The following is a 25,979-nucleotide window of genomic DNA, read 5'->3' on the forward strand; positions in this document are numbered from 1 at the left end:
TTGGTGTGAAGACTGCTTCTCTCTCTCTCTCTGCTGCTCCCCCTGTTTGTGTTTTCTCTCAACCAAAAAAGAAAATCTTTAAAAATATATATATATCTATAGATATATATCTATAGATAGATCTACCACATTACCCATCATTGGCATGTGTAACACTGAAGACAAGAGGCACATGATCTTCTATTCCTAGGTATATACCCAAGAAAAAGAAGCACATGTCCACACAAGAACTTACAGGCGGATATTTACAGTAGTAGTATTCATTGTAGCCAAAAAGTAAAGAAAATCCAGTTGTCCATTAATAGATTAAAAATGATGCACTTAAAAGGAAATAAAGTCCTAATAAAATATTACAACATGGATGAATCACAAACACTATGCTAAGTGAAAAGAAGCCAGCCATAAAAGATTACATATTACATGATTGTCTTTGTGGGACATATCCAGGTAAGCTGAACCTATGGGAAAGCAGATCAGCAGACACCTGGGGCAGGGGGCGGGGATTAAGAGTGCCTGCCGAAGGGGTATTAACGTTACTTCTAGGGCAGATAGGAATTTTCTAAAATTAGCTTGTGATAAAAATCGACAAGTCTGTGAATATACTAAAATCACGGAATTGTTTAGCAATCTCCTTTCCTCCAACAATGGATTAGAAAACACAAGAACCTACAAGGAACAGAGTAAGAGACGGACATCAACGTCATTTTGAGCCTGCTTGCTTTGGCAATGCAGGGATTGTTCCTAACAAATCATTTTAACCCAAAACAGTTACGTTCTTTACATAGTACCTCCACATCATGACTTGCATCAAGTTATAGCTTAGAATCTAGTTTCATGCTGCGTCTCCCTGTGTGGCCCCTCTTGGCAACAGCATTTACCTTTGGCTCAGGGAATACATACCAGCTGTTGGATGAAAGCCATCAAATACTTTATTTGTCTTGGTCATCATGGATACTGCTACTCTTAGTCTGGTATTACAAAATAACCATCTCTATTTAAAAAGTCTTGGGTTAAGCTCTGGAGAATTTTCATAGGCGAACTCTTCTGTGTGGGCTGGATCTGTAAACACTCCAATAAAATCTATTTCCAGGAAGAATGGACCATCCACTTTATCAGCCAAGGTGAATCCAATAGAAGAGATCTACATTTAAAATAGAGAAACTGATCAAAATCTCATACATTGACATTGTTCCTGGAGTTTAAGTTCCATAAGGTGATTAATATACCTGGGTCTTTACACTATCAGGCCTTAACAAGTATACCATAGTTCTATGCTATAGCAAATCGTACAAGGAAGTGAAGGGCTGATTTTCTTTCTACTCCTCTAACCTTTCTTTAAAATAGTGCCACTTAAGACTGGTAAGGACAGCATGGATATCTAATGGAGGATCCTTGAAGTCCTCCTGAACTGGAATACTGTTCTCTTATTTTGGAGCTCAATTAAATATAGGCAAGCTGAAAAGATGACCACACTACAAGTCCTCCTGCATGGATTTGGTTCATAGAACAGGTCTGAGTCAGTCTGTGTGTGGAATACCAGGGGTGACCTTGTTAAGAATTTTCATCCTTCATTTGCCAACCCTCAAAAATGGACTTGAAATCCTCACAGGAGTTTCGTTTCACTAAAGATCACAGCTCTGAGTTAAAGTACAGGAAAATACTACCTTGTCAAGCAGAAGCTGGTACTGGGCGTCCCGAATTCTTCCTTGATTAGAGAAGAAAAATTTGGAGAAAGGAATCTGAAAAGAGAAACTATTTACTTCAGAGCTAATACAAGCAACTGAAGCATCTGTATGGAACTGCAGTGATAGTTTAATTCTAACATTATTTATTTATTTATTTATAACGATTTTATTTACTTATTTGACAGACGGAGATCACAAGTAAGTAGAGAGGCAGGCAGAGAGAGAGGGGAGGAAGCAGGCTCCCCGCCTAACAGAGAGCCCAACGAGGGACTCGATCCCAGGACTCTGAGATCATGACCCGAGCTGAAGGCAGAGGCTTAACCCACTGAGCCACCCAGGCACCCAAATTCTAACATTCTTTAATTCTAATCTTATAGTTCTAATTTACACAGTTATGACAAGTGGCCAGGCATTTGGATCATAGATATATTTTTTTAATTGAAGTATTAAGTGTTAGATGAAAACCTTTCTAAGCCAGAAATCCCAAATGAAAAATGGTAAGAGTACAATTTAATTTTTTGACAGCAAAGGCAAAAGATAAATTAGGGAAAAAATATTTCCAACATTTATGGACAAAAACTAGTATCTACAAAGCTTTCACAGGTGACTAAGATTTAATAATCAATGGAAACATGGGGAAGGGGAGAAATGGGCACACTTGTATGCTACTGGTAGGCATAAAGACTGGCATGACTCAGAAAGTAGCCTGCAACTGGGAGGCAGAAGTCCATGATGGCCCCAAGATTTCCACCTTCTATACCCACACACCCTCCAGGTATTCACCCTAACATCTGCTGTTGGGAAAGGACTATGCATAAGGAAGGTCCCAAAGCACCCGACCTTAATATAGGGAAGATTATCCTCTGAAGGCCCAACTTAATCACTTGAGCCCACAGGAGGACTGGCAAAAGAGGTTAAAAGCAACTCTTGGGAGCAGATTCTTCACTGCTGGCTCTGAAGAGGGCAGAAGCAAAATGACAAGGATTGCAGAAAGATTCTAGGAGCTGAGAGTGGCACTCAGATGACAACGAGTACAGAAAGCAGGATGTTAGTCCTATAATCATAGGAACTGAATCTGGCCAACAACTACAATGAACTTTTAAGTGAATTTTTCCCCACAGCCTCTGGAAAGGAATACAGCCCAGTTGACAACCTTGATTTTAGCCTTCTAGGCCCCGAGCATTGAACCCAGCTATATCGAGCCCAACTCATGACCTATTGAACTGTGACCTAATAAACATGGGCCGTTTGAAGTTGCTAAGTTTATGGCAATGTTTTATGTAGAAAACTGATGGCAATTACTTTTTTAAGATTTTATTTTTTTGTCAGAAACAGCATGAGGAGGGGGAGCAGCAGGCAGAAGCAGAGGGAGAAGAAGGCTCTCTGTCAAGAAAGGAGCTTGAGGGACGCCTGGGTGGCTCAGTTGGTTAAGCAGCTGCCTTTGGCTCAGGTCATGATCCCAGCGTCCCGGGATCGAGTCCCACATCAGGCTCCTTGCTCGGCAGGGAGCCTGCTTCTCCCTCAGCCTCTGCCTGCCATTCTGTCTGCTTGTACTCTCTCTCTCTCTGACAAATTAAAAAAAAAAAAAAGAAAGAAAAGAAAAGAGCTTGATGTTGGGCTTGATCCCAGGACTCTGGATCCCAGGAGTCCTGGGATCAAGCCTGGAGCCCAAGGCAGACACTTCACCGACTGAGCCACCCAGGTGTCCCACTAATGGCAGTATTTAGCAAATTTTGAAACGTTGGAACTCTGACCAACCAATTTCACTTTTAGGAATATATGTTATAAACTCTGACAAATACATAAAGATACAGCTTTTTCTGGGCACCTGGGTGGCTCAATGGGTTAGGCCTCTGCCTTTGGCTCAGGTCATGATCCCAGGGTCCGGGATCGAGCCATGCATTCTGCTCTCTGCTCAGCGGGATGTCTGCTTCTCCCTCTCCCACTTCCCCTGCTTGTGTTCCGTCTCTTACTCTCTATCAAATAAATAAATAAAATATTTAAAAATAAAATTTTTTTTAAAAGAGTAACACCTCAAAAAAAATTTTTTTTAAACTTATAGCAGGGGCACCTGGGTGGCTCAGTGGGTTAAAGCCTCTGCCTTCGGCTCAAGTCATGATCCCAGGGTCCTGGAATCAAGCCCTGCATCGGGCTCTCTGCTCAGCGGGGAGCCTGCTTCCCCTTCTCTCTCTGCCTGCCTCTCTGCCTACTTGTGATCTCTATTAAATAAATAAATAAAATCTTAAAAAAAAAAAAAAAACTTATAGCAACTGGGAACAACCCAGTATCTTTTTTTTTTTAAAGACTTTATTTATTTATTTGGCAGACAGAGATTACAAGTAGGCAGAGAGGCAGGCAGAGAGGAGGAAGCAGGCTCCCTGCTGAGCAGAAAGCCTGATGTGGGACTCGATCCCAGGACCCGAGATCATGACCTGAGCCAAAGGCAGCAGCTTAACCCACTGAGCCACCCAGGCGCCCCCCCAGTATCTATTAATAGAGGAATCAACTAGAGGACTTCCATGGAACCAAAAATACCAAATAAAATAACAAAAAAAGGAGAGTAACTCCACACATTGATATGGAAGCTCTCTGGGATTTAAATTTTATTTATTTTTTTAGAGGGGTAGGGTTGCAGAGGAATAGAATCCTATGAAGGCTCCACACCCAGCAGAGGGAGCCTGATGTTGGATTCGATCTCATGACTCTGAGATCACGACCTGGGTCGAAAACAAGAGTCGGTCGCTTAACCACAGAGCCACATAGGCACCCCTAGGATTTAAATTTTAAAAATAAGCACAGAAGATGCCCAAAGCATGCTATTTTTATTTTTGAGTAGGAAAAATTGGAGAAACTAGGAGTAAGTACTTATTTTTGCTTATATCTGCATAATGTAACTGCCAAGCTACTCAAGAAACTACTGAAAAGTGACTACCTACCCTGGGTGGGCACGAAGAGGGTGGATGGGGACACGAGTGGGAGTGAGACTTCTCACTGTACATCACTTTAGATTTTGATGTTTGAGCCAAAAAATATAAATGTTTAAAAAAATGTGCTGTTCAGATTATTTATCACCAAAAGCACTTGTTGACATAAAAACAAACTCAAAAACTCAGATTCAAACCCACCACTATACAAGATAACACTGCTCACACAGCAGATTAAAATGCAGTCATATCCAGGGGCATGTGGGTGGCTCAGTCAGTTAAGCACTGGACCCTTGGTTTCCACTCAGGTCATGATCTCAGGGTGGTGTGCTGCATGGAGCCCTGCATCAGGCTCCCTGCTCAACACGCAGTCTGTTTGAGATTCTCTCTCCCTCTACCTCTCCCGCTCATGCTCACTCACTCTAAAATAAATCTGAATAAATAAATGTAAATAAATAAGTCATAAATCAATAATACATACATACTTACATATATATGGTCACATCCTAGTTCCCCCACTCCCTTCATTCCTGTCAAACAAACCTGGAGAGGTCCCCCCCGCCATCAGTTTCTCATTTTGCATCCTAGTTTGGCAGTTCGACTACCTCATTATTCAAAACATATTGTGGAAATGGAATCAAGGCTACCTGCTTATCATGTGTCATGTGTCACATACTACACCATTCCGCAAACTAATCTCTTCTGCCTTTTTGACACAATTCTCTAAAACCACTGTCTACACCAAGGGAACTGGATATTTTTGGCTGGATAAAAGCTAAGAAGGAAAATTACATCTTTATAAAAGAAAAGGATGCACAGTTCTTTCTCTACAAGTGACAGTAAACTATATAATTTTTCCATCATTTTCCTGTTTTCTCTCCATTATCAGAGTAAATATTTGAGCACCTCACTTCTATTTACTACAGGAGACTTATTCATGAACAACCGAACAGCAATTAGTAACATTTAATTAAAAACCTCTTGAGCGTCTGGGTGCCTCAGTCGGTTAAGCCTCTGCCTTCAGTTCAGGTCATGATCTCAGGGTCATGGGATCAAGTCCCACATCAGACTCCCTGCTCAGTGAAGTGTCTGCTTCTCTCTCTCCCTCTCCCACTACCTGTGCGATCTCTGTCAATAAATAAAATCTAAAACAAAACAAAAACCTCTTGGACACCCGGGTGGCTTAGTCTGTAAGTATCTGCCTTCAATGTTTGGGATGGAGACATTGGGCTCCCCACTCTGGGGTGTCTGCTTCTCCCTCTCCATCTGCCCCTTCCCCTGCCTATGCAGGCTTACTCTCTCTCTTAAATAATAACTAAAAAAAAAATTTTTTAAAGATTTTATTTGTTTATTTGACAGAGAGAGAGATCACAAGTAGACAGAGAGGCAGGCAGAAAGAGAGAGAGAAGCAGGCTCCCTGCTGAACAGGAAGCCCGACACAGGGCTCGATTCCAGGACCCTGAGATCATAACCTGAGCCAAAGGCGGAGGCTTCACCCACTGAGCCACCTAGGCACCAATAATAACTAAAATCTTAAAAAAATAAAAACCTCTTGTGACTACACTTAAAGGTGGTGAGCAATGAGTAATATATATAAATGCTGAATCACTATGTTGCACATCTGACACTCATATAACACTGTACTTCAATAATACTCTAATAAAAGAAAAATCTCTTCCCCATCACTTTCCCTCAATAATTTAAAGAGAGCTGTTGCAAACAACTATTCTCTCCAGACAAAGATTAGGACTCTATGTATTTTCAGGGAAGAAAGTAATCGTTAACAATTAAACAGTAATACTATAGAATAATCTGGCAATGTGCAAATGCCTTAAAAATAAATCATTTATTCTAGGAATGTTATTTCTAAGAATATATCCTAAGAAAATAAGGTTATCTACTTCAGAGTTTGGTACAACAGTACAAAATTCTGAAAACAATCTAAATGTACAATAATAAAGGATGAAATAACTAAAATCTGGTTTATTTTATAGTAATTTAAGCAGAAATTAAAAATGTAAAAATATTTCAGCAGAAAGTTATATGTAAAACTCAGTGAACAATGTATATTATAAAACATATAGGATCATGACCTGAGCCAAAGGCAGATGAGATGCTTAACAACTGAGCTACCCAGGCACCTCAAATCAATAAATCTTAAAAGAAAAAAGAAAAAAAAAAACAGGGTAATGTTACTCAAAGTAACTGGGTTAGAGGGTACAATTCTAGCTACAGGGATCAGACGTCTTTGAGGTGAATTTCGACCTGACAGGTGAATGACAGAAAAGAGGAAGCAGGTGAGGCTATGGGGGAAGAGCATACCAGAGATAAACACCCAAGTGCAAAGGCTCTGAGAGGGAGGTGAGCTTGTTGGGTGTGACACACAGGAAAGGGGCCATTATGGAGGAGGGAGGGAGGTGGGAGACGCAGGATCAAGACAGGGGTCCAATACTATAGGCCCAGTAAGCCACGTTAAGGAGTTTGGGCTTTAATCTGTAAGGGGAAGCCACCAGAGGGTTTTAAGCATGTGAGTGATGTAATCTGCACTATGCTGTTGGATCACTCTGGCTGCTATGTGGAGAGTGGATTTTAGGAGGCAAGAGAGCAAAGGAAACCAATCAAGAAGCTGCTGTAGTAATCCAAAGGCACTGGGATGACAGTGAGAGAGATGGGTGAGAAATGATCATACTCGGGGTGTATTTCAGAGGTATAGGTGATAAGATTTGCTAACAGGCTATATGTGGGATAAGGAGGAAAAGAATCCAGAATGACCCTTAGGTTTAAGTTTAAGCAAAATGGGGACTTTCTTTTGAGTTTAAGGATTAAAAATCTTTCAGTAGGCAGAAGAAAAGAATGGGCAGTTGAAATTCATTCCCTGAATTTCTGTTTATTTTCCTCCAGGCAAACGTTTTTTAACTTCTCAGAGCTTCTTCTCACCAAGTATTGTATATTGTATTACCAAGAAATAAATAAAAATTTCATGATTGTGAAATAGGAAGCATATATTGCTCTTAGGGAGTTGCCTGGAAGAGAGGATATGGCAGAAATTTAAACACCTACTTGCGCCCAGAGCAGACATGTATCCATGACTTAGCATGGACCTAGTCACAACTTTATTAAAAATATTTACTGGTTAGGAAACTAGCATTTATATTAATGAAAGAAAAAATCAATTATATAAATCTTACCCTTAAGTCAGTTATCTTCTTTCCCTTTCCACACCTTCCAAGAAGGGTTAATAAGGAAAACAAATGAACCAAACAACAGCGTAACCATGATCTCAAGACTTCATTTTCATACACAGTAAAGACTTGTGCTGTTACCTTGACCTCCTGCCAGTAAGGCCCCCCACGGGTGAACATGAAGTAACTGTACATCTGATTCTTCCTCTGGATTATATCCGTGTCCTCTCGGATATTCACCATCCAAGGCCGACCATCTCCACGCACACGGAGATACAGAGTGTTGAACTGGGACCAATCATAAGCCCTCTTTTTCTCAAAAGGGCCCTACAATACAGAAAGGAAAATTAATTCATCTCATTTTCCACCAAAAGCAAAATGTGAGTCGTTATCTTTTGCAGCATCAAAAGGACCCACTAGGCATTTTTCTGACTTTTCTACCACCATTAGGAGGCAGACAAATCTGGTGATTCTTTTTCTTTTTTTTTTTAAAGATTATTTATTTATTTATTTGACAGAGAGAGAGAGAGAGAGAGAGAGATCACAAGTAGGCAGAGAGGCAGGCAGAGAGAGAGAGAGAGAGGAGGAAGCAGGCTCCCTGCTGAACAGAGAGCTCGATGCGGGACTCGATCCCAGGACCTTGAGATCATGACCTGAGCCAAAGGCAGGAGCTTAACCCACTGAGCCACCCAGGCGCTCAAATCTGGTGATTCTTATGTTAGTACAAAATATTGACACAGTTTTGTTTCTAAAGTTATGTTCAAGACATGATTGGCCCAGGACAGTGTTGACGTGTGGCAGGCACTCGATTGTATCAATGAATGGAAATGAATTACACTATGTACCTTTTTACCCTGGTCCTATGGAGCAATGGATTTTGAGTGTACATGACAGCTGCCTTCCCATAGATCAGAAAACCTATGAAAGAGGTGAAGTTTTAAAACTGCTGTTTTATAAAAATAGCTACTATCCATGGAAAACTTACCCTAAGCTCTCACTCTGAGGGCAGAATTTCATCCTCATAGCCCTATGAGATAGGTACTATCATTGTGCTCCACCTTACAGATGAAGAAACTGAGCACTCAACTAGGAAGTGGCAGATCCAGTGTCATTTAACTCCAAAATGTGTATTCTTAACAACTATCTATACCATCTCTTGCAGGAAAAGTGGAACGTAGTGTTAATTAACAAAGGTGTTTATTTATACCAATCTCAAAGGTAATCTGATTTCAAGAAGAGCAGTGCTCACATATGAACTATTATTTACTAGCTGTATAACTTCTTTAAAGATATTATTTGTTTATTTTAAAGAGAGAAAGACAGTGGGACACCTGAGTGGCTCGGTCAGTTAAGTTGGTGGGTTAAATGGGTCACGATCCCAGGGTCCTAGGATAGAATCCTGAGTTGGGCCCCTTGCTCAGCAGGGAGCTTGTTTCTCCCTCTCCCTCTGCCTACTGCTCCCCCTACTTGTGCGTGCGTGCACATTCTCTCTCTCTTTTGGACAAATAAGTAAAATCTTTTTTTATTTTTTTAAGATTTTATTTATTTATTTGACAGAGAGAGATCACAAGTAGGCAGAGAGGCAGGCAGAGAAAGAGAGGAGGAAGCAGGCTCCCTGAGGAGCAGAAAGCCCGATGTGGGACTCGATCCCAGGACCCTGGGATCATGACCTGAGCCGAAGGCAGAGGCTTTAACCCACTGAGCCACCCAGGCGTCTCTGGACAAATAAATAAAATCTTAAAAAAAAAACCCACCAACAACAGAGAGTGTGTACACATACCAAGCATGAGGAAGGTATGTGTGGAAGAGGGGCAGAGGGGGAAGGAGAAGGACAAGCAGACTCCACATGAGGTTGGAGTCCCACGCGGGGCTCAATCTCAGATTACCATCTGAGCAGAAACCAAGAGTCCGTTGCTCTACCAACTGAGCCACCCAGGTGCCCAAGTAGCTATATAACCTTAGACAAGTTACTAAATCTCCCAAAGCCTCAGTTCCCTCATCTATAAGATGAGGATGACCACACCTTGGAGGAGAGTTGGGAGGAATTAAAGGGATGTAAATATATATAGAGAGGGATATAGATAGATAGATGTATATATTTATATACATTTATGTATAAACATATATAAAGTAGCACAAGGACTGGCAGGGCACACTTAATAAATTTTATCACCTATTTTCAATACCCCCCAGTGTGTATCTAACTGCAGAATTATTTTCTTCTGTGGATTTCAGGCACTGGAAAAAAAAATCTTTGAAAGCATACGTCTCTGCAACAACACATATCTTTCATTCTCATCATTATCTGGATATAGGAAGCCTAAGACTATGCCTAACATTTGCCATTCTCCTTAGAGCACAATATCCAAGTAAACATCCAAGGGCTGTGGCCAAGGCCAGGCATGGGAGCCTGTGCAGGCAGCCCTGGAATAACACCTGGTCAGCAAATTTGCAAAAAGCCACAGGTTGATGGTAAGACAAAGAAGTCAACCAAAGTAACTGTGGAAAACAGTGTTCTGATTAGAAACTATAAGGCTAAAGACAAAAGAAACTATATACAAACACTGTATTCTGGTTGGTAAGCTTATTTCTCACAGAGTTATGGGTTAAAAATTCTAAAACTGCTCTGCATGTACCCTGGGGTTGAATTCATAGGTAAACTGATGGTAAGTGATGGGAGACAGGTTTCCCACTAATATAGAGGGAAATTATAGATAAGCAAGAGGGAGAAGCCCAGGATGAACCACATGGTACTGGATTAGAGTCAGAGCACAGCATGAACTCATATTTAGTGTACTACAGATACAGAAATATTTACAGGCATGTTTCCACATCTCTAGATGGGGTTGGTGCACATCCTTGTATTTCCTGCCGTTTCCACTAAGAGGTCCTGGAAGTAATGTCAACCCAGTAGCAACAAATCTACCCAAGCACCCACAGCTCCAAAAAAACAAACAAGGGCTCCTTCAAGAAATGGCTAATTCTAGTGTTGGGACAGAGAAAATACAAGATGTGTTTAGAGTATCCTGTAGTGCAAGAAAGTGCTAAAAAACAAAAAAATAGAGGCATGTCAAAGGAACAAAACCCAACCTGAAAGAGCTGCCAATGGCCAAAGTTAAAACAATTTGAGCAACAAAGTAAATAACATAGTACTGGATTAGAACCGGAAGTTTGAGAGCCATACAAAATGACTTCCTGACTAAATAAGTAAATGTGGGAGAATAAATCAATCTTCCTTTCTGAAGAATCCCAAATAATTTGTGTAAATACCACTCCTTTCAAGAGATACAACTTAATCCCATGCCCTACCCCATGACTTGAATATAGGACACACCTACTGACTTGCTTCCAAACAGTGTATGGAAAGAAAAAGAAAAAAAGTAATTTAACAATGGAGTACTGGAGGAACATTATCTTGGCCAGGTGGTCATGGTGAACCCATCAGTGTTAAGTCAGGTTGCTAGCACGAGCCCCTGATAAGAGTTATGAGAAGGGTACTTCAACTCTATAGTATTCTTCCTAAAAATCCAATAACCCAGACCTACCAGGAGAAAAAAAAAAAAAAAGAAAATCCCGATTTGAGGGGTATTCCACAAAATGCCAGGCCAGGATTTCTCACATCCTCATGAAAAATAAGTAAAGACTAGAAAATTATCGCAGACGAGAGGAGACTAAGGAGCCTAAGGATGTAATGTGGTGTCCCAGGTGGGATCCTGGAACGAAAAATGGAAAAACTGGTAAAATCCAAATAGTATCTGGAATTAGTTAATAGTATGTACCAATGTTGGTTTCTTAGTTGTGATAAATGTACTATAGCAATGTTACGATGGCAACAGTTGGAGAAAATGGGTGAGGGACACATGGAACTTTCTGGACTCTATGTACAATTCTTGTGTAAAACTACAACTATTCTAAAATAAAAAGTTTACTTAAAGAAAATAAAGCCACAGGTGACCCTCCATCTACCCTAAGGAACCCCTGACCATCACAGGATCTGTGATCTATTAGAGAAGATGCAAATCTCCACAAATCATTGTTTAAACGTCTGACTTCTCAGAACTCCTCAAACTAAGAATGGCCCCACCCTGGCCCAAAGTGATGCCTAGAAACAAGTACCCGTTCTTCAGGAACCACATCCCCCTTATGCTTCGGCTTTATACCTGTGTCCAATAGTTACTTAACGCCATACACAGATGACCTGCCAGGTGTGTTCATTTACAGAAACAAAAGCCATATGCTATGGTTCTATTTGGGCTACAGTGAAATTCACCAAAGTTCACTAAAAAACTGAGGCTCTGGGGCTTCACTTACCCTTGGAATCCTGGATATCATTGCACAGTACCCACTGCGGCCACTTTCCCCATCCTTAGGCACCTCAGAGCTCAAAGTTCCATACAGCAGTGCACTCTGATTATTCTTGCCCATTTTCAGGAACACTTCACTTCTGCCTCCAATAGACTTATCAGAAGTCACTACCCACTTATCCAAATCTTCTTTTCCACGGAACTGCCAGACAACCTTAGCTTGTTCCATCAAGACCTCATGCAGAGGGCGGCCTTCAGGGCCTATCCAATGATTCACAATATCATCCTTCAAACGCCTAAAATGGTCCTTTATTTCATCTTTAATTGCTTTATCAAAACTAACTTCAGGCTTTTCTTCAGGAGATGCTATATCCAAAGCAACTTCTCTCTGGTGATGTCCTTGCAAATCCCCTTCAGATTTCCTCTGAGAGGAGGTTCTACCAGAAGCAGCCACAGGCTTCTGAAGACTACTAGAACAATAGTCTGCAAAGCGGGTACCCAAATATGGGCATGAGGCATATGGCTTTGGGCAATGTCTGAAAATATAAGCGCCATTCAGAAACCTGAGAACCAAAGCCATGGTAAGATAAAGTCCAGATGTAAATTTCTCCCTGGGCTATGAGGGAAAGAAACTTCAGCAAATGGGCCAATTCCACCTAGAACAAAAAAGACACTGAACAGTTACCAGGGTAGCAATGAATGCATCACAATTTCAAATGTAACACAGATCATGTATTGTGAAATTCAGGAACTTATTTTCTAATTCTGTAAACATTTACCCAGGGCCTTACTATGAGCAGAATATTGTTTGCAGAGTATGTAAAGCATCCAATTACCTTGAGAAAAAAATGCCAAAAGGGAAAGAAAGAGGCCTCCTTTACGGAGTTATTTACCCCAAAATAATTCAATTACACACTTCAAAAAGTTGTGTCAATTTTTTTTTTTTTTTGCGATTTTATTTATTTTTCAGAGAGAAAGAGAAAGAACATAAGCAGGAAGGAGGGGCAGAGGCAGAGAGAGAAGCAGTCTCCCTGCCAAGCAGGAAGCCTGAATCAGGACTTGATCCCAGGACCCCAAATCATGACCTAAGCCAAAGGCAGGTGTCCCAAGGTTGTGTCAATTTTTTTTTTTTTAAAGATTTTATTGACTTATTTGAGAGAGACAGTGAGAAAGGGAACACAGGCAGGGGGAGTAGGAGAGAGAGGAGGAGGCCTCCCACTGAGCAGGGAGCCGGACGTAGGGCTCAATCCCAGGGCCCTGAGATCATGACCCAAGCCAAAGGCAGATGCTGCATGACTGAGCGACCCAGGCAACCCGCTTGTGTCAATCTTAAATTTTTATGCTGGATTTTTAAAGAAATCATTGATTCCTAAATAGATATTCAACTAATTCACTGGGGACCTAGGCTAAGTGACATTTTAGCACTTCATCTACAAAAACAACTATAGTGTGCACTGTATGTGGAGTCAGAAAACGTGACCACTTATTAGGTTATGATATTGTGAATACTGGCAATTTCAGACTGCTAAACCTAATCAACTTCTTTATCCTCAGGTAAAGCTATTGATCTTTTGAAGTCTCTAATTTCTTGGGGGTAGGCTGTGTTAATGTGTCCTCTACCTACCTTAAGGCATTCTTCTGAAGATCAGATGGAATGACGGATATAAGAGTGTTCTCTGATAACATCCCCAAGAATCTTCATGTCTACAAAGCTCCACACTTTGGTCCACACTTTGAGTAGCAAGGATTGGACTCAGTCACTATCTGAGCTCCCCAAATCTAGAACCTAAACAATAACACTAATACCATCACATTTAAATGTCATTCTTAATACTCTCAAACCACCTGACATATTATCTCACTGAATGCACACAAGACTCCTGTAGGACAAGTCAGGTAGATATTTCCTTCTTCTAGGAAACAGACACCAACAGGTGAAGTGATTAGCCGAAGCTCACAACGCTCACCAGTATGGAAGCTGGGACCAGAACCCTAGTCTTAAGCCCTTCTACTACATGCTCCTGCCTCTACATGTAAAACAACAGCAATAGGGGCACCTGGGTGGCTCACTGGGTTAAAGCGTCTGCCTTCGGCTCGGATCAGGATCCCGGAGTACTGAGATCCAGCTCCATGCTCAGCAGGGAGCCTGTTCAGTTTCTCCCTCTCCCTCTGTCCCCCCCACCCCTGCTCGGGGGCACACATGCATGCGCTCACTCTATCTCACACGTGTACTATCTTGCACTCAAATAAATACATAAAATCCTTAAAAAACAACAACAAAACATCAGCAATGTAAGTTCTATAGCTCTGATAAAATAACAACTTTGGCTAAATAGTCCTCTCTCCTACTTACTCCAGCCACCCCTAAAAGAAATAAAATATGCACTGTCAAATTATTTGTCTTTCTCCTGTCTTGGCCCAAAGACCAGGAGAGAGGAAAAACAAAAATTCATCTCCCCAACCTCACCTGAGTCCCATCCCCATTCTCTACTCCAACACTCACAAACACTCGCAGTCCAACAAGTGCCAACCAGTAGTCCCTCTCTCAGCTTCAGGCCTTGACAAATTGCTGCTCCCAGGCCTGGAGGGGCCTCTGTGGAATTTGCCTAGCTAATGTATCCTCTGAAACTCAGCTCAGACATCCTTCATCTTCATTCCTAACCTCCCCCCAGGTGAGGCCCTTGTCACTGGCCCATTAGACACTCTTTAAGTACCAAAGCACCCCTGACTCTAATCTCTACCTCAAACCATCCTTTGCCTGGCAACAAAAGGAATTTGTCTAAATATGACTGTACTCCCCTTATAATAAGTCAGCAATAACTCCCCCCCACACACACAGAAATTCAAACCCCTAAAATAGTGCACAAGGCCCAACTCCATGACCTAACTTCTACTCACATCCATGACCAATAACCTCAGCTCTATTAAGGCCAACTATAGGGGCGCCTGGGTGGCTCAGTGGGTTAAGCCTCTGCCTTAGGCTCAGGCCATGGTCTCAGGGTCCTGGGATGGAGACCCGTATCAGGCTCTCTGCTCAGCAGGGAGTCTGCTTCCCCCCTCTCCCTCTACCTGCTTGTGATCTCTCTCTGTCAAATAAATAAATAAAAATCTTTTTAAAAAAGGGGGGGGCACCTGGGTGGCTCAGTGGGTTGGAGCCTCTGCCTTCGGCTCAGGTCATGATCTCGGGATCCCGGGATCGAGCCCCATATCGAGCTCTCTGCTCAGCAGGGAGCCTGCTTCCTCCTCTCTCTCTCTGCCTGCCTCTCTGCCGACTTGTGATCTCTCTGTCAAATAAATAAAATCTTTAAAAAAAAAAAAAAAAGACCAACTCTAGGGGCACCTGGGTGGCTCAAGGAGGTGAAGCATCTGCCTCTGGTTCAGGTCATGATCCCAGGGTCCTGGGATCCAGCCCCTCACTGGGCTCCTTGCTCAGCAGGGAGTCTGCTTCTTCTGCCCTCTGCTTCCTCCCCGCCCCAAGCTCTCTTTCTCTCAAATAAATAAATAAAATCTTAAAAAAAAAAAAAAAGGAGAGAACTAGGAAAATTAAAAAGTTGATCTGAGGTCCTGGAATCATAGATAATATTTCAATTTTCCTCACTGATGGTGTTTAATTTTACCTCTACACATAAAGGAAGTTGGGAAACAAATGATAATTCCATAAAATGGAATTTGTACTATCAAAAATGATTCCTGTGAACCCCATCCTTAGGTTACACTACTAAGTGGCAAGTAAGGAGGAATCAAAATTGCATGTAAACTAATATTACAAGCATAAAAATGTACCGACAAAAAAAGATTTGAGGGAGGAAAAAAAAAGGCTTAAAGTCATATGCAGGATAATGGGATTATGAGTAACAATATTCACCGTACCTGCGAAGTCCTCAGTAGTGCGTTACTTCTCTAATAATATAACGCTAATTATAAATTTTTGTTTAGTATTTTTACCAAAGAACATCAAGTAAAACCCTTCATCAACTGGATGACCGCTGGCCGAAACTGGTAATTTTTGACCGCCGCGTTACCCACGGAGCTAAAAGAGAGCTGTCTTCGTCCAGATTGTAGATCCAGGGCTGACCACGCGCCCGGAACCGTTGCAAGTATCGTTCACTGACGCCTCACAACCACCCTGCGAGGTTCTGTTATTATTCCGATTACAGAGACGACGAAAAGGAGGTTCCAAGAATAAATGACGAGGTCACACAGCCAGTAACACGCAAACCCAAACTCTGGAGCCCCGGTCTTTAACTCCCCGTCTGATTCAGGGGAGCGGTCCGGAGCAGGCCACGGCGAGGCGACCCCCTCTATCCTCACCTGCTAGGGCTGTGGCTCCCCACACCCCGCCGGCGTCCGCTGGTCTCCCCGCCGGAGCCCGACAGCGCCTTCCAACCGGGTCCCCGCTTTTCCCGACCGGGTACTCCGCTTTTCTCGTGCGGGTCCATCTGCTTTTCTAGCCCGGCGTCGAACTAGGCCTTAGGGCACTAGGGTTCCGGCCGAAGTACTAGCGGGAGAAGAGTAACAAGGTTCCCGGAGCCCGGCGAATTGAAGCTTTCGGTCGATTAGCCTGACAAAGGGCTCGGCTTCCACCCCTCCGGATCTTTTCTGCTTACCCAGAAAGTAGGGGAGAATTTAGAAAAGCTTTTTTTCCTCCTTTCCTTTCTGCATTCCTCCTTCAGGCTGCAAACTCTACCTCGCACCTTTCAAAAGGACCCAAATATTGCGAACATCCTTTCGTCCCCGGGCGCCAAGGTTACCCGGGGCCTCCATTCCCCACAACCGTCTAAGAGCTATCCGTGGCCTCAGAGGACCCGATCCCCTGGAATCACGCGGAATCTCAGGAGACCCACCTGGCACCTGGACTGCAAACCCCGCCTCCTTTAGGAGGCCGCCCACTCCGCAGGACTTCTGTATCCTGTGCACCCCTCAGTTTGAGCACTTTCAACATTGTATCTTAAGTATTCATTCACTTCTCACTTCCCCGGCCACACCGTGAACTTTTAGGGTCCAGAACGGTGCTCTTCCTCCAGTCCTTAGCAATTAGCATTGCACTAGCAGGAATTAAGCTCTCAGCAAACATCTGAATGACAATTAACTCCGTTCTTTTCCAAGGTTAAGACCTCACCAAACACAATTGGCTTTTCCAAGTTTCCTCCACCACTTGTTTCCAGGCCACCTCTTCTTTCTTGAAATCCTGCTTTTGACTTTGCTACACTCCGCACTTGCCTAGTTCCCTTAGCCTTCTCGAAACTTCCCCCAGCTGCCTCCTCCATTGACTCTCTTACCACAACGTTAAATGCAGATTGTCTCTAGAGCCCAGACTATGCCTTCCTCTTTTCTAGTTTCAGATGAGTTATGCGCAATTTGATCTCCCGTAAATCCCAGCATATATTTCCAAACTCTTGACAGCAGTTCCAGCTGTAGGATACAGCACTGGCATCTCAAACTCCATATGTCTGAATCTGAATGGATCATATTTACCCTAACTCCTCTTACATTCCATTTCTTTAAATGCCCACATCCTTCTAAGCTGGAAACCCTTGCCTTAAAAACCTCTTAAACCTCTTCTCACTGACTCTAAAGCCTATCTTTGCTATCTTTCGAGCTTTCACTCCCTCCCTCCAAACGCAGATACACCCTGATAGCTACTGCTCTTATACAAATGGACATTCAGTCTAGTGATTGCCCTGCTCTGGGCACAACAGTTTATCTTTTTCCACTTTAACACATGACACCCAGAGCTGAACACCAGATTCCTTTGGCCTCTAGATGTTCCACTGCATAAATTCTAAGCCCTCCATAATCCCCTACTCCATGTATGTTACTCATACTTACCCTCAATTTCTCAGCCCAACTGGTATCTGCCTAAACCACACTCATTCCTCCTCATCATCAGTTAACACTGTTTCTGCTCAGCATTTCTCCCTTTTCTGCTTCCCCAGCAGTTGGTCTCAAGGGTCTCTAGGACTCCCTCCTCCTGCTTTAGCTGATTGGTCCAGTGGTCAGGCAGATTAGGTTATTCCCAGGGTTTTTCTGAAGTAAAACTGGAAAACACTCCTTTTAACCCTGATGTCTCCTGCTGAGCTCAGGAGCTGATTGGTAATACCGGGAAGGAAAATGGTTTGCAGCAAGAGAAAATAAAAACAAGGTACAGAGACAAATAGTAATGGCAGGATTAAAGACCCATTCAGAGGGCACTTGGGTGGCTCAGTGAGTTAAGGCCTCTGCCCTGGGCTCGGGTTGTGATCCCAGGGTCCTGGGATCGAGCCCCACATTGGGATCTCTGCTCTGCAGGGAGCCTGCTTCGCCTCCTCTCTCTCTCTGCCCTTTTTTTTTTTTTTTTTTTTTTTTTTTTTTTTTTTTTTTTTTTTTTTAAAGATTTTATTTATTTATTTGACAGAGAGAAATCACAAGTAGATGGAGAGGCAGGCAGGAGAGAGAGAGAGAGGAAGCAGGCTCCCTGCTGAGCAGAGCAGAGAGCCCGATGCGGGACTCGATCCCAGGACCCTGAGATCATGACCTGAGCTGAAGGCAGCGGCTTAACCCACTGAGCCACCCAGGCGCCCTCTCTCTCTCTGCCCTTTTCTCTGCCTACTTGTGATCTCTGTCTGTCAAATTAAAAAAAAAAAAAAAACCATTCAGCATTTATATTGCCAGTTCCAGTAGTTCTTGAGGCCCAGCTGTATCTATTACCTTCCTATGGCTTGGCCATTTAGTCTTCCCCTGATTTCTAAGCACAATAAATTCTTTTTACCTAAATTAGTCTAAGTTGGGTTTCTACCACTTCCAACCAATAGGTCCTAATTGATACAGTGACTCCATCTATTCTGAACACATCTTAAATCCCATCTTCTCCTTAAAAACTTTCCCTAATGCATTCATCTCATAATGACTGCTCTCCTTCTTCTCCTTCTGAAACCCTATAATATTTATGCTTTATACTGTGACACTGGCACTTATGTACAAGTGAAAACTAGATTATAAACATGACTAAGGTGCTCATTCATTGCTCTAGGCATACAAGCCTTTTCTCTCAAACGGGAGAGCAAATACCTTGAAAGTAGTGATTTTTTGTCATGTACTTTAAAATATACTTTTTCTGTGGCAGCTGGGTGGCCCAGTGGCTGGTGGCTCAGACCTCTGCCTTTGGCTCAGGTCATGATCTCAAGGTCCTGGGATCAAGCCCCATATCGTGCTCTCTGCTCGGCGGGGAGCCTGCTTCCCCCTCTATCTCTGCCTGCCTCTCTGCCTACTTGTGATCTCTCTCTCTCTGTCAAATAAATAAATAAAATCTTTTTTTTTTAAAGATTTTATTTATTTATTTGACAGAGAGGCAGGCAGAGAGGGAGGAAGGGAAGCAGGCTCCCTGCTGAGCAGGGAGCCCGATGCGGGACTCGATCCCAGTACCCTGAGATCATGACCCGAGCCAAAGGATGTGGCTTAACCCACTGAGCCACCCAGGCGCCCTTTAAAAAACTTTTTAAAAAACTTTTCTACAGTAATCTGCACAATTTTTAGACCCAGGGTGGGGGCTGCCTCAGGAGGCTAAACAAAAGACAAACTCCGTGAAAATCTTCAGGAAGGGCTGTGGTGGCACAGGTCAGCAAAAAATATTTCAATATTATTTGAAATAGGATTCAACAGTTGCATCTCTCAGTGAAGTCCCATCAGGTCTGAGGACAATGAGGGTATGATCCAGGCCAAGGAACTGAAGTATCTCAGGAGAGTCTGGGATCACGGTGGTGTCACTACAGATCATGGTTCGATCTCTGCTTTGCTAGTCCAGGAACTTAGTTTTATCACGGTGGTGTCACTACAGATCATGGTTCGATCTCTGCTTTGCTAGTCCAGGAACTTAGTTTTATCTGTTTCCTCAGAGGATTACTTCATGCCCAGCAACTTCAGAGGAAGGGAAATAACAAGTCAGAATGTCCATTTATTCATCTACAACAAAAAATGGGCCCGATTTGAGAGCTGAGGCCGTCTATCCAGGACATTCCCTCCTGCCGGGGAAGCCAAACTACTAGGTAAGAAGCGTCACATAATTACAAAGACAGAGAGTGTCTACATAGATTTTCTATGAAACAAAATAAATTTTCTGTTCTTCTCTTGGGGTTATTCCTATCTGCAGCATGAAGATCAAGCATTTGCTGGTGCCACTTTAATAAATTTCTGAACACAGACAGGTTCTTTTTCTTTTCTTATTTTTATTTTTTTTTAAAGATTTTATTTATTTATTTGACAGAGAGATCACAAGTAGATGGAGAGGCAGGCAGAGAGAGAGAGAGAGGGAAGCAGGCTCCCTGCTGAGCAGAGAGCCCGATGCGGGACTCGATCCCAGGATCCTGAGATCATGACCTGAGCCGAAGGCAGCGGCTTAACCCACTGAGCCACCCAGGCGTCCCATTTTTATTTTTTTTAAAAGATTTTATTTATTTATTTGACAGAGAGAAATCACAAGTAGATGGAGAGGCAGGCAGAGAGAGAGAGAAGCAGGCTCCCTGCTGAGCAGAGAGCCCGATGCGGGACTCGATCCCAGGACCCTGAGATCATGACCTGAGCCGAAGGCAGCAGCTTAACCCACTGAGCCACCCAGGCGCCCTATTTTTTTTTTTTTTAAGTATTTACTTATTTGACAGAGAGACATAGCAAGAGAGGGAACACAAATAGGGGGAGTGGGAGAGGGAGAAGCAGGCCTCCCACTGAGCAGGCAGCACGCAGTAGGGCTCCATCCCAGGACCTTGGGATCATAACCTGAGCTGAAGGCAGAGGCTTAATGACTAAGCCACCAAAGTGCCCCCTCTTTTCTTCTTTTTCTTTAAATTTTCTTTATTGGGGGCCTGGATGGCTCAGTGGGTTAAGCCTCTGCCTTTGGCTCAGGTTGTAATCTCAGGGTCCTGGGACTGAGCCCCACATCTGGCTCCCTGCTCAGCAGGAGGTCTGTCTCTCCCTCTCCCACTCCCCATGCCTATTCCCTCTCTTGTTGTGTCTCTCTCTATCAAATAAATAAATAAAATCCTAAAAAATAAAAAAAAGGAATTCCCTGCCTTTTCTGGGGCCACTGGGTGGCTCAGTTAAGCATCTGCCTTCAGCTCAGATTATGATCTTAGGGTATTGGGATCGAGCCCCATGTTGGGCTCTCCACGCAGTAGGGAGTCTGCTTGCCCCTCTCTCTCTGCTTCTCCCCCTGTTCATGTATTCTCTCACTCTCAAATAGATAAATAAAAAATTTTAAAAAATAATTTAAAAAAGAATTCCCTGCGTAATTAGGTTGACTAATATTCCATTGTATCTATTTACCACATTTTAATTTATCTATTAAATCACTTTTTTGAGATTTATTTATTTTACCGGGGAGGGGCAGAGAATCTCAAACTGACTCCGTAGTGAGTGCAGAGCCTGACAACTAGGCTTGATCCCATGACCCTGAGATCACTACCTGAGCCAAAACCAAGAGTCAGACACTTAACCTAGTGTACCACCCAGCTGCCCCGTCTATTCATTATTGATGGCAAGTTGGCTTGTTTCCACCTTTTTTTTTTTTTTAAGATTTTATTTATTTATTTGACAGAGAGAAATCACAAGTAGATGCAGAGGCAGTCAGAGAGAGAGAGAGAGAGAGGGAAGCAGGCTCCCTGCCAAGCAGAGAGCCCGATGCGGGACTCGATCCCAGGACCCTGAGATCATGACCTGAGCCGAAGGCAGCGGCTTAACCCACTGAGCCACCCAGGCGCCCCTTGTTTCCACCTTTTGCCCATTGTGAACAATGTTACTATGAACATGAGTGTACAAATATCAGTTCAAGTCTCTACTTTTACTTCTTTTAGGTATTAAACCCATAACGGTAGTTGTATGTTTGTTTGTTTGTTTGTTTGTTTTAAAGATTTTTCTTTATTTATTCGACAGACAGAGATCACAAGTAGGCAGAGAGGCAGGCAGAGAGAGAGGCTCCCTGCTGAGCAGAGAGCCCTAGTTGTATGTTTAATATTTGAGGAATCAGGGGTGCCTGGCTGGCTCAGTAGGTAGAGCATGCAAATCTTGATTTCAGAGTCATGAGTTTGAGCCCATGTTGGATGTGGACATTAATTTTTAAAAAAATTGAGGAATCACCCTCTGTCTTCTGTAGTGACTGCACCATTTCATATTCCCACAAGAAGTGCACAAGTGTCTTATTTTCTCTACTTTTTCAACACACTTGTTATTTTCTGTTTGTTTTTTCATAAGAGCTATCCTAAAGTGTGTGAAGAGGTATCTCATAGTGGTTCTGATTTGCATTTCCCTATTCATTAACTGTTTGTTTAAGTATAGGAATCCCCGTGTGTATTTCTTAGCAGTGGGGAAGCAGAGGCTGAAGGGATGGAAATTGATCAAATCAAGAAGGAAGGCCATGAGAATGGCAGGCAAGAGAGAGGATGGAGGCATTATGGGAAGGTTAACCCAGCCAGGTCTTTGCCGTCTTCTTTCTTAGCCTCTCAGGAGCTCCTCTGTAGTGGGCTCCACCAGAGCTTAACTGTAGCTTTGTTCATAACAAAACTGAAAGGCACCCAAATTAGAAATGGAGACAAGGAGAACAGTTTATCTATTTGTAGACACAGGGCAGCCAAACACCAGAAATAATATGACAAAAGAAACAAAGTGAAGCAGATCAAGAACTGGCCACAACAAAGAGAGAGGTTCCCTTACTCAAAGTGAAATGAACCTTCAAAGCATCATCTGGAAACCTAGAACCAGAGGACACTGAAGCTGCTGCGTATCAGGACATTAATGAGTAAAGCTCTGCAGTCAGCTAAGTTGCAGGGAGAAAAGAGGCAGAGGTGTTGTCCAGCCTTGGCCAACCTTAGCGGGTAGCAGGACCTTGATGGAATTTCTAATTAACATTAAGTGAGGGGCACCTGGGTGGCTCAGTGGGTTAAGCCTCTGCCTTCGGCTCAAGTCATGATCTCAGGGTCCTGGGATCGAGCCCCTCATCAGGCTCTCTGCTCAGTGGGGATCCTGTTTCCTCCCCTCTCTGCCTGCCTCTCTGCCTACCTGTGATCTCTCTCTCTCTCTGTTAAATGAATAAATAAAATCTTAAAAAAAAAACAGTAACAATAAGTGAGATAATATATGTAAAGTGTTCAGCATAATCCTTGGGATTTTTAAAAAAACTCCCAAGCTAGATATTAAGAAAAAAAATCTCGATATTATTGTTTTTTTTTTTTAAATTTTATTTATTTATTTGACAGAGAGAGATCACAAGCAGGCAGAGAGGCAGGCAGAGAGAGAGAAGGAAGCAGGCTCCCCGCTGAGCAGAGAGCCCGATGCGGGGCTCGATCACAAGCAGGCAGAGAGGCAGGCAGAGAGAGAGGAGGAAGCAGGCTTCCTGCTGAGCAGAGAGCCCAATGTGGGACTCAATCCCAGGACCCTGAGATCATGACCTGAGCCGAAGGCAGAGGCTTTAACCCACTGAGCCACCCAGGCGCCCCTCGATATTATTGTTGTACTCTGGGACAATGCTCAGCAAGTACATAGTCTAGCACAGGGCATGGCACCAAACAAGTAAGAGCAGCACAATGCGAGAGAAATTACAGTAGAGGCAGGTACCAAGTACAGGGGTGGCGCTAAGAAGGGTGTCATGAACACTTAGGGGCCAGACAGTGAATTTAACATCTGGGGGGCATTTTCCCTTTTAATCCTCACAATGATCCTGTGAAGTAAGTAGGAATGTCCTACCTATTTCACAGGTGAGTAATCTTAGTCTTAGAGATGTTAAGTCACTTGCTAGTCGCAGGCCTTCATAGCTGATGAAGTGGTGGAGCTGGGATTCGAACCACATCTGAAGGCTCTCTACAGGATACCTGCTCATTATCCACACTCCTCTGTATTGTAACTGCTTATTTGCTCACCTTGGGGAGCAGTTCCTAGAGGGAGGACGCGATCTGAGTACTGAGATAAGGTTTTTTTTTGTTTTTTTTTTTTAAGATTTATTTATTTATTTGACAGAGAGAGATCACAACTAGGCAGCGAAAGAGGAAAAGAAGCAGGCTCCCCACTGAGCAGAGTGCCCAATGCGGGGCTTGATTCGGGGTTCAATCCCAGGACCTTGGGATCATGACCTGAGCCGAAGGCAAAGGCTTTAACCCACTGAGCCACCCAGGTGCCCCTAAGATAAGGGTTTAACAGGCAGATGAGAGGAGGAAAATCAGTCCAGGTAAGGAAGCACACAGGCCCAAAGGCACGGAGTTATGCAACAGACATTACATCTAGAAAAATATAAGAGTTCCTGACAGAAGGGGGACAATTTCTACTGACCAAATTCACAGACAGAGTCAAGCCTGGATCCAGAAATTTACTATATCATGTCTCTCATGCCTTACCACAATCTCGTAAGGCAGATACTATTTCGCCCCTCAGAGGTCTGATGAGAGTGAAGCTCAGAGAGATTAGGTGACCTGACTTTCACAGAAGCACGGGAGTGGCAGAACTGGCCTCTGAGTACAGGTCTGCTAATTCTCCACAATTCTTGTGACTGCTGGGTGTGGGGAGGGCAGAGAGAGAAGAAAGCGGCTGAGCATTTTCTCAGAGTTTTTTTACTGGAACCCGCAGTAGGAAATGAAATGTGTTATGATCAATTCATATAATTATTAATACAAGGTAGAATTTTCAAGTGTTCATCAAAATCTAGTTTTTCTCTCCCTCCAGGTACATCAGAGGATAACACTTCCCTGCCTCCTTATGATTAGGCAATCATTCGACTAGTTCTTGTCAAAGGTTTAGGAGAAGTGACATTTATCAATTTCAGGCCAGAGCATTTCATTTCAGTTTCAAGACCATCCGATATTCTCTCTCCCTGCTGCAGGTATTGTGAAAGCATTTATTGAGAAGGATGCACCACAACATTGAAACCCCCTGCATCGCTAATCCAACAAGAAGAGGACCGTGGTTCAAGAGCATCTCTGAGAGCCACAGTAACAGACTTTGCCTGAGTGAAAATAAGTTTTGCTGTGCTTCTTAGGAAAGTTCAATAACCACTCCATAAGATCGTAACCATGGACGGTACATTGTTCACCTCTGTTTCTTGGCACCCGGCTCAGTACCTGGCATTGAGCAGGTGCTCAGTTGAATGTGTGACACCTCAATGTGTAAGTCAGGGAATCCTGTGTTGCTAAATAAACCACAAGTTTGGCTTTTGATAAAGTATGAATTTAAATTATGGAATTCATTTGTATTCATGTTTGTTTCTGAGTGTGTCACAATCAGTTTTGATACAGGTCTCAATTAATGAATAATCATACTTTAAAAAGTCACCAAATAACTTATAAAAATAATTTTTAAAGATATAAGGTTATTAGGGGAGCCTGGGGGGCTTAGTTGGTTTAGTGTCCAACTCTTGGCTTTGGCTGGTTCAGGTCATGATTTCAGGGTTGTGAGATGGAGCCCTGTGTTGGGCTCTGTGCTCAGCAAGAAATCTGCTTCAGATTCTCTCTCTCCCTCTGCCTCGGCTCCTCCCCTGCTTGTGCTCCCTCTCTCACTCTCTCTCAAAATAAATAAAATCTTAAAAAAAAAGATATAAGATTATCCTTATGGAAACATCCTGTTCACTCACTGGGATTCTGACGTGCCTTCTTGAAGTGTGTGTATGTGTGTGTGTGTGTGTGTGTGTTTTGATTAAGGAAGACAATTCAGGGTATGTACATTCAAATATAGAGAGCATCTGTTATGTGTACTGAGGTAGGAACAAAAGGTTATGAATCATGCAGCTATACTGAGAGAGGTCAGAGATAGGGCTGTCTTCATAACGTCTGAAAATCAGTTCTCACTTAGCAGAGGGAACACTTGCATGCAAGGAAGCCCAGGTCCCATTGGACATGCGCAACTTAATACATGCACGCAGGCAGATGGAGGTAGACA

At 43.0% G+C, this 25,979-nt stretch overlaps 1 protein-coding gene and 1 long non-coding RNA gene across 4 annotated transcripts; one reads left to right on the forward strand and one right to left on the reverse strand.

Annotated features, from left to right (window-relative positions):
* Window positions 1-906: 906 nt before the first annotated feature.
* On the reverse strand, window positions 907-16,524 carry NDUFAF1 (NADH:ubiquinone oxidoreductase complex assembly factor 1). 2 transcript variants are annotated; one of them, XM_004751131.3, is made up of 5 exons: window positions 16,407-16,524; window positions 12,103-12,751; window positions 7,933-8,118; window positions 1,665-1,739; window positions 907-1,141 (listed from the first exon to the last, which is right to left on the reverse strand). In XM_004751131.3, the coding sequence occupies exons 2-5, from the start codon at window positions 12,673-12,675 to the stop codon at window positions 992-994; spliced, it is 984 nt and encodes a 327-aa protein (XP_004751188.1). In that variant the 5' UTR covers window positions 12,676-12,751; window positions 16,407-16,524; the 3' UTR covers window positions 907-991. The 2 variants fall into 2 exon arrangements, with proteins under 2 accessions (XP_004751188.1, XP_004751187.1); XM_004751130.3 differs by lacking the exon at window positions 16,407-16,524 and adding an exon at window positions 15,966-16,297.
* LOC123388341 lies at window positions 16,417-25,272 on the forward strand. Of its 2 annotated transcripts, none has more exons than XR_006602904.1 (3): window positions 16,417-16,506; window positions 19,967-20,116; window positions 24,928-25,272. It is a non-coding gene; the product is annotated as an uncharacterized LOC123388341 (long non-coding RNA). The 2 variants fall into 2 exon arrangements; XR_006602903.1 differs by lacking the exon at window positions 16,417-16,506 and adding an exon at window positions 16,615-16,709.
* Window positions 25,273-25,979: the final 707 nt, after the last annotated feature.

Source organism: Mustela putorius, unplaced genomic scaffold, assembly GCF_011764305.1.
Source record: "Mustela putorius furo isolate JIRA1106 unplaced genomic scaffold, ASM1176430v1.1 tig00003898_pilon_pilon_pilon, whole genome shotgun sequence".
NCBI lineage: Eukaryota > Metazoa > Chordata > Mammalia > Carnivora > Mustelidae > Mustela > Mustela putorius.

What these genes read in the sequence shown, in the direction of transcription:
- NDUFAF1 (XM_004751131.3), bottom strand. Translation starts at nt 12,675, where the DNA reads ATGGCTTTGGTTCTCAGGTTTCTGAATGGCGCTTATATTTTCAGACAT. An exon ending in CTTACTGGCAGGAGGTCAAG is followed by an intron (nt 1,740 to 7,932) that starts GTAACAGCACAA and finishes TTCTCTTTTCAG; the next exon opens with ATTCCTTTCTCCAAATTTTT. An exon ending in ACCAGCTTCTGCTTGACAAG is followed by an intron (nt 1,142 to 1,664) that starts GTAGTATTTTCC and finishes TTTTAAATGTAG; the next exon opens with ATCTCTTCTATTGGATTCAC.